This window comes from Mycetomoellerius zeteki, unplaced genomic scaffold (genome assembly GCF_001594055.1).
Source record: "Mycetomoellerius zeteki isolate Tzet28-1 unplaced genomic scaffold, Tzet1.0 scaffold211, whole genome shotgun sequence".
NCBI classification, from domain to species: domain Eukaryota; kingdom Metazoa; phylum Arthropoda; class Insecta; order Hymenoptera; family Formicidae; genus Mycetomoellerius; species Mycetomoellerius zeteki.
In genome coordinates, this window is record NW_017257076.1 from 729,153 (window position 1) to 738,038 (window position 8,886).

Sequence of the window (8,886 nt, forward strand, 5' to 3'; positions counted from 1 at the left end):
TCAGCATCTTTTAATTAATTAATGAATGTACATTATAGACATAACATGATTAATATTAAACTGTCGTTGAAATTACTGATTGGACAATAAAGAAACAATAAATACATATAAAACATAGATTCGAGTAGTGAATGAAATAGTTCTCGACGAGACTGACTCAAATCGTTGTCGATATAGAATATATTGATATCTCGGATGCCATTCATCCTGCTGCGGACACACATAAATCATCACACAATTACAGGTGCATTCACCACTCTATCTTCATCCGATTCTTTTTTATTCTTTTTGCGCGGAATAACACGTTCAACACCTCGACACGGCGGTCTGGTTATCTTACGGAGATATCGTGCGACGTACCCTGCGTTACTTATCAAAGATAACTACTAACTCTCAGTTCTCTTAGCACGGTTCGGAGAACCAGTACGCTCGGTCATCGATTCGGAGCGAGAGAATTTTTGGTGAGCGATCTTATTCTCTCGTATAACTTCCGCCGTACGTAACAAAGATTTCGACGTTGGCAATGTGCGATCGGGAGGCCACAAATGTCATTTCGGAGGCGAATTGAATTGCAAGAATGTGGGCCACGCGCAATTATTCGATCTGACTCGCCTCAGTGATGAAAAAGAAACATGGAGGAACGATCAATGAGACATCGCGGCGTGTTTTTTGCATTGCTGATCACGTGGCTAACAATTCTGTCAATTACGAGGTGTCAAAGCATATGTCCTGACAGATGTCTGTGCCGCCTTAACCAATTACCTAGAACCATCGAGTGTTCGAAGCAAGGAATACTGATATTTCCTGAAAATATTAATGATGTGGTGAATATATTTGCGATGAGTAATAATTCCTTTGTTAGCGGTTTTTTTTATTGTAAATTTCATTATAAGATAACAATTCATTGCATCTTATTGTGTACATAAAATAAAATAAAATAGTACAGTAATATACCAATAAAAAAAATATACTTGATGAGAATCATGAAGAAGATATGATCAAGATAATTAAACTACTACAACCAATTCAAATAAATATATTCTTCTGATATTATGTAATAAACCGTTAATTATTAATTAAAATTAGTTTTTTTTTCTATAATAGGTCGAGCATCTGGATTTGTCGAATAATCGTATAAGTAAGATCACCGACGAAGTCAATCGGCTGATTGATCTACAGTACCTAAATCTGGCCAAGAATCAGCTCAAGTCCTTGCCGAATATTGAAGAATTAAGAAAGCTTCGTAGACTAGATCTATCAGACAACCTCATCGCAAATACGGCAGATATTGCTTCCATTAGCCAGCTACCATCCCTAGCAGTTCTATACATCTCAAGGAATCTATTACCTGACTTGAAAGGGCTAACCAGCGAAGTGCTTCAGGCAGTGGATGCCGGTCATTGCCGTGTGTATCAAGATAGTCATAAGTGTTATTAAAAATATTTATTATAATGATTTATAAAGAATTCTTTAAAGGTGATTTTTAAAAAAATGTCTACTAAGATACCATATTTGTTTATAAAATCGTTAGTATTAACAGTTAAAAAACCAATTTAAAAAAGAAACGTATTTACGAACATATTTTAATTTAGTAATGTATATAATATTTGACTTAATTTAATGATACGGAGGTTTATCTTTTTTGCGTAGAAATACACAGTAAAAAAATCTATGTATTTGTGTTGGAAACACATTTGTGTTGGTCCACTCACGTTCGTGTGGAATTTTTTAATATATTCAAGTGTCAATTTAATATTATGTGATTATGTTATTTAAAGATTTTTTGTGAAATTGATATTCAATGTTTCTTAGTGTCAAAATGACACAATTTATGAGTAAGTGAACAAGTAACATAAAAATAATGTGTTTTAAAACGTAAATTCTAAGACAAATGAATGAAATATATGTTAATTTAACATATCATAAATGTTAATCTCACTAATAATATATATTAAAGGTCTATTGCCGAAGCTAGATCTTTAATTGCTTCTTTTTAAATAATTCAAATTGTGAATTATATGTATACTGTATATGTACTTGCATATATATTATATTTGTAGTCATATTCACTACGCGCCAAAATTTTTCCGGATTTTACAAACGCAGCTAAACTACTGAAATAATATCACAAATTAAATTTTGATGCTCAATAAACAACTATTGTAGAGATCTTAACCTAATAGAATCTGTAAATAAATTTTTAATTATTGCGAAAAATATTATCTCGACCGGGAGTCGAACCCAGATCTCTTACATTCCGTGTAAGCGTCCTTACTAGTTAGACTACGTCTGGTAATGCCTTGGTAGTCTAACTAGTAAGGACGCTTACACGGAATGTGTGTAAGAGATCTGGGTTCGACTCCCGGTCGAGATAATATTTTTCGCAATAATTAAAAATTTATTTACAGATTCTATTAGGTTAAGATCTCTACAATAGTTGTTTATTGAGCATCAAAATTTAATTTGTGATATTATTTCAGTAGTTTAGCTGCGTTTGTAAAGTCCGGAAAAATTTCGACGCGTAGTGAATATGCCTACAAATATGATATATATGTAAGTATATATATAGTATATATATAATTCACAATTGGAATTATTTAAAAAGAAGCAATTAAAGATCTCTAGCTTCGACCGGCAATAGGCCTTTAATATACATATATTATTAGTGAGTTTTGCACGTCGGTCCTATGAGATTTATTATTTAATTTTCTGAAAAAAAAAATGTTTCCACAGTTTGTTTACAAACTGTGTCGATGTTATCTTTCTTTGTATTTATTCTCTTACATATATTTGTGTTACATTCTAACATATTCATCTTGTGTAAAATTAATTCAAAAATTTGAGTGGACCGTTTGGGACATGCGACTTATGTTAAATTCAACACATTTTTTCCAACTGTGTATATAGAAAAAATTCTTAAGATTCAATAACATGCACGTATGTATTAAACTAATCAAAATTTTATTTGTTTTAGTCATAAAAGTATTCGGCAATGAATCCTTGAATGGACTATCGGCACTGAACACTCTAAGTCTCGCAGGAAATCCGCTGAAAAGTATTCAAGCACCTGTCAGCGAGACATTGCGATGGTTGGACATGTCTGATTGCGCTCTAAATTATCTGAATCCAGACACTTTTATCGGATTTCCTGAATTAGAGGATCTACGACTGGTCAATAATCCTACATTAGCGTACAGCACTAGGTAATAAAATCTTGATTATAATTTTAATTTTGTATCTAAATTAATCATCGAAAAGATATCGTCTAATACACTGAAAAAAAGATTGGCTGCTGCAGCAAATTAGATGGTAAAATATGGCATAGCATTTTTAATTGGTTGTATCAGTCAATTTTTGGTTGTGTTAGTCTATCGAAATCCTATACTCACATTGCGGATAGGCTAACGGAACCAAAAATTGACTGATACAACCAATTAAAAATGCTATGCCATATTTTACCATCTAATTTGCTGCAGCAGCCAATCTTTTTTTTCAGTGTAGATTTAATAAATCTTACTAAATAAAAACCTTTAATGTGAATTTCACAAATAATAGAATATATTACTCGTTTGTAGATATTCGACTTTAGAGCACCTAAAGCTAAAAAAATTGGACGTATCGAGATGTAACCTTGACCGACCGGGTCTTCATGGTTTACCGTCGTTGACGCAGGCTCGACTCTCTCACAATATAATTCGTTTACTGCCAGATCGTATTTTCGCCAAAAACAGGCAGCTGACACACTTGTATCTGAACTCGAACAACTTGGCGCTATTGAATGCCAGCACATTTGAAGGTTTGATGGAGCTTCAAGTACTGGATCTATCTGCGAACAGTCTTGGAGAAATTCACAAGCTAACGTTCCGGGATAACGTCGATCTCAGATTTCTGAATCTTTCCTACAACTCTCTGTACCGATTCCCATATCTGTCGTCTTTTGTTACGACATTGGACCTATCCTTCAATCTAATCAATCACTTTAGGGAGAATTCTTTAGAAGACCTGTCCAGAATCAAAATTCTGAATTTGAAAGACAATCATCTGCAGTCGTTACCGCACGGCTTAAATTCGAAGACGTTAAGAATACTAGACGTGCAGAGAAACAGACTCGTCGAGTTACACAATGACAGCTTTGCTGAATTACCATTATTGCAAAAGATCGACTTGTCAGGTACATACCAACCTTTGAGTTATTTACGAGAAAACAATTTCAAGAAGGTATTTGATAGAATTTAATTGTTAAAGTAAGATATTAACTTTTTAAAGATAAGAATTTAATTTTAAAATCACTTTTTCTTAAGAGAATAATATGTTATAATTTATTATTTTATCGCGCTCCTTGCCTCAAAATATGTTTTAGTGGCTTTTCCGTCTTGTAAAGGTTAAATAAAAAGAATTCAATTTTCTAATTACATACATTAGAGTTTTTTAATTAAAAATCTAATTAATCGTTGAAACTTACCGATAATGTATGTTTTCTGAATAAATCCGAGAATTATTATATTCGAGTATAATTGTATTTTTGAAATTGATTTCTTTTTGCATTTTTATTTTGTGTGGATCTTTTGAATCTTTTGCGCTTACGTTTTACGTAATTAATCAATTACTTCGTAGGAAATCGCTTGACGGAGGCGATGCATCCGGACATATTTCAAAACAATCTACATTTGACCACAATCCGTTTAGAGGATAATCCATGGAGATGCGACTGTATGCAGCTCTATGACACCTTCGAGTACTTAACGGAACCTCCGCCCAAAACTGTAGGTTCGACTTTGATCTGTCAAAGTCCGGCGAACGTTTCCGGCTATTCGTGGGAAGCCGCATGTTTCAATGAATGGAATATTAACTTGTATTATCCTAAAGATAGAACTTGGGGAATGGTAATGATCAGCTTGCTCATTCTAGTCGTTCTGTGTGGCAGCGTGATATCGATTAAGCACACCCTAAAGATAAAGAGAAGAGTCCTTGAGCAGAGGCGGCAAATAGAATTAGCAGAAGAGAGAGAACGATTACGACGTTCGCAAAGGAGGTAAAGATGCTTTTGGATTACTAATTGTTAAGTTTTCTGTGTATATATGCAAAATACATCTGAAGATATTTCACTGTACCTCGCTTAAGTAAAATCAATACGCGCGGTATGCTGTCAATGAATACACAATGACCTTCACTTCATGATGTACAATAAGCAAAATGAATGTTTGAGTAATTTATAATAATATCCACGTTATGTTTATAATATTTTTCAACGTAAGATGAATAATTAAGAAAAAGTATGCTAGGAAAAGTAGTCACCTATCTGCAACAGATAAGACAGATATCTGCCTAGAACTGTAGGTTTACATTACAATTTCGCAAGTTGGTACATTATTCATCTCTTTAAAAGTGATTTCAGAGAGTGCGTTACCGACGTATTATTATGTTTTTAATTCAGCAAAATTTTTAATAAATATAAATTGCAAAAATTTTCTAATTATCAATCTTCAAATTAAGTAAATGTATTATAGAATAAGTGTGTACTGCAAGAATTTTTATAATTAATCTTTTAATATTTAAATTACTCTACAGATAATACATCGTTCTTAGTTACAATAGCGTGATGAAATCAAACAAAAGCTCTATTTCATCGTATTTTCAGGAATCAGCGTTTAGAGGATGAAATAGAGGCATTGGAGACTCCAGAAGAAATCAGAATTAATCCTTTAGAACTAGTCAGTCCACCTAGCTATGAGGAAGCAGTACAGATGCAGAGACTAGTTCATTCCATGAATGCTTTAAACGAGATTTCCATCGACAATGGCACTTTGCGTTCTATAAATTCTATGGATAATCTACGGACAAAGAAAAGAAGAACGAGGAGACCTCGAAAACGGACTCAGAGCGAAGATGATCTACTAAGACGGGAAGAACGCCGGCAGGAACGAATCAGAAGAGAGAGAAATAATTCCAGTGGTAACATATGTGACACGGGTCAACTGCATAATACGAATCCTAGAACTTCCTCGGCGCGCAGAGCCAGGAGGCATAGCATTGTGGACGAGACTCTCGAGTCCAGCAGTAGCAAGGACAGGCCAAGGCCGCAAACGCCTACCTCGAAGAAGAGAAAGAGAAGACATGTGTTTAGAAACGAGCATGTGACCGACGATGAAGATTCCGACGTCCAGGTAATGAGTTCGAACCGTTCCATTGTCATCAAGGAACTCAAACGAGAGCCCAAGAGTGGTTACAGAGAATCGTTTGTGGAACGCGAGTCTTAAATTATTTCCATTTGTGAATTGTTTTAAAACATATAATAAAACTTTCTTGGTATTTTAACAAAAATTTAATAAAAATATAAGAAAAAAAGAGAAATGTAGATTTTTTATATTTCCTCACCGTGTTTATATATCGGCTCGAAGCGCAATTAATATTACATCGTATACTTTGCGCAATACGGTGACTTTGTAATTTGAAAACTTATTCTTCAAAAGTCACCTTTCTACGATCCAAATCAACGCTAAATCAACAGGGTGGGTACGGATCCATGATAACACATGTCAGTTTGAGCGATAATATTACGGCGGTTTTATCTCGTCAAACCGGTTTTTTCTCTTGCGTTAAATACACATATTGCCTAAGGAAGATTAGTAATCAAGGAAATGACAAATGAGTCGGCTAGCCAATAGTAAAAGGTTTACTCTGAAGAAGAGCAAAAGTACAAGCGTCTTCTTGGAACACTGTCTCCTCTGTAGAGATTCTAGCTGTAATAACGTCAGATTACCGGTTTGAATTTAGCGAAGACACGTCGATCTTGAATTACGGCAATTTCTTGTCAATCTAAAAAGAATTAAGATACTTCAAAATTATAGTTATGAACTAATCATTCATCATATTAATGTATCATTTACGAAAATAAGAGGCGGTAAACGCCAATATGTATAAATTATAAATAATTGGATCATTAAATATCCGGTACATATTCAGTAATATCCCAGTAATCATTACACTGCATAGTAGGCGTTTCACTTGCTCTTTTATCGACTATACTTTGTGTGGATTTGGTTATTTATTAAAAAAGGATATAAAAATATTTAAGACTTGTAAATTTTCATTTAGTTTACACGATCTAAATTTATGAACAGATATTAAAATAATATTTATACGTACATGTGAAGGACATTGACATGAAAAGTTATGAAATATATTTCTTCATTACTTATTTCATTTTATGCGAATGTCGGTAGTCGACGTGATTTATTTCGCTTTCTTTAGACGCAAAGTGTCATCAAGTAATTATGTAACAGATATATAAAATCACGAGTAATGTTGGTGACATGTTAGAGAATATGAGAACAAAGCGAGGCCAAAGATTATCCGTGACGCACGATTAAAGTACATGATGGATCAACAAAATAACACTCTCTTTTATTGATCAAAGGCTGAACATATAAATAAAGTCTTCACTGAGTTCCTTATTTTATCACTAAGTTAAATCCGACGATGTGCGTTATCGTTGGGACAAGTTTCGATCTAACAGGGTTCGCGCTATCTTAAAATTAAATCATATACGCCTTAACAGCATTCGACACATTTTGACTTAAAGAATCGTAAGGAATAATAGTCGATAGTATGGATAATATGATAACGCATTGCGGCGTTATGTCACGCCGCACACAGCTACATGACGTGTCCATTTAACTGATAATTACGCAATCATGGAGGATGGAGTGCCGTCACACGCATACACGAAATTTGTCTCTCAATTTGCGTCATATGTAACGAATAAATACATTAATGCACATGAAAATACGAGTCGTTGCCTTTCTGAAAAATATGCCTCTAAGGTCGCGAGAGGATCACGTCCGCTACAAGAGGAGTAACGTGATAACAGGATATTACGTATATATTTTCTCTGCAGACGTGAATAATAGTCCTACAATGTTAACAGTATTGTTCAAACGTTCGCAGCTTCGTACTAAAGCTATATCAAAGATCATTATTCATAATTGGCAAACTCTTCTCATTGAATTACAAATTCCTCTTCGCCCAAATCGCGTATAAACGTGTCGTACGTAAAACGCTAACAAGTCACTCTAAAAATTACGAGGTACGCGTTGGCAAACAATCTGTGGTTCGATCGAAAGACGGCGTAAGGCCGACGGTGTGTATTAATCTTCGATGGTTCGTGCGTAGAAAAATATGGCAGAACTGGAATGCTCATCGACGCCTGACGTACGGCGAACATTTCGTCGATCCTCGATTAATCTAAGGATCCTCGCGATGCGATCTCGCGCGATAATGAATACCGCTGGATACTCGATGTCCTCGTTCTGATGCTCGCAGGACACGCGAGACCGAGGGGCTACTCACCTACGAAATCAACTAGGAATTCAGTAAATGAGGCAGTCAAGCATTCGTCATTGAAATCAAGAAATCATCTGAAATCAAACAAAGAAGCATCGTTGTCGCGCGTCTCGAATTTCTTTCGGATAACAAATAAAATCACTTTGAAATCACGTTGAAATAAAATTTATACAAAAAATCGGAAATCACTTTTGTAAGTGAGTAGCCCCTCGCGCGAGACTCTTTAGGAAGACTGACTAGTGTACTATAGTGTTAACTTCGAACATTGCTCCATTCGCGCTGTACGCATTCCAATGCGGATGTCCACAATATATCGCTCATTTTCGTCCAATTAAATTAAGAAGATAAACAATTGCGTCGATAAGAATTATAAGCGATAAAAATCGCAAGATTTTTGACAACGGATCTTCAAACAAATATAAATCTTGATTTATTCTTTATTCCTTAATATTAAAAGTATTAAAGGGTCATTTTATTGGCCATTTTTATTTTTTAGATTAATCTTACAATCTTGTGTAAAAAAAGATTTTTGAATTTTCTTGA

The 8,886-nt window shown here is 34.4% G+C and overlaps 1 protein-coding gene across 1 annotated transcript; it reads left to right on the forward strand.

Annotated features, from left to right (window-relative positions):
• The first annotated feature begins 411 nt into the window (after nucleotides 1–411).
• LOC108722601 (insulin-like growth factor-binding protein complex acid labile subunit) lies at nucleotides 412–6,280 on the forward strand. The gene is made up of 6 exons (XM_018447784.1): nucleotides 412–824; nucleotides 1,105–1,405; nucleotides 2,975–3,203; nucleotides 3,576–4,171; nucleotides 4,615–5,032; nucleotides 5,639–6,280. Exons 1-6 carry the CDS (start codon nucleotides 633–635, stop codon nucleotides 6,255–6,257), a joined length of 2,355 nt encoding a protein of 784 aa, XP_018303286.1. The 5' UTR covers nucleotides 412–632; the 3' UTR covers nucleotides 6,258–6,280.
• Nucleotides 6,281–8,886: the final 2,606 nt, after the last annotated feature.

Bases quoted from the DNA above. Each gene is read 5' to 3' on its own strand.
- LOC108722601 (XM_018447784.1), top strand. From the start codon at position 633: ATGGAGGAACGATCAATGAGACATCGCGGCGTGTTTTTTGCATTGCTG. The intron at 4,172-4,614 runs GTACATACCAAC...ATTACTTCGTAG, and splicing joins GCAAAAGATCGACTTGTCAG to GAAATCGCTTGACGGAGGCG. The intron at 5,033-5,638 runs GTAAAGATGCTT...TCGTATTTTCAG, and splicing joins TTACGACGTTCGCAAAGGAG to GAATCAGCGTTTAGAGGATG.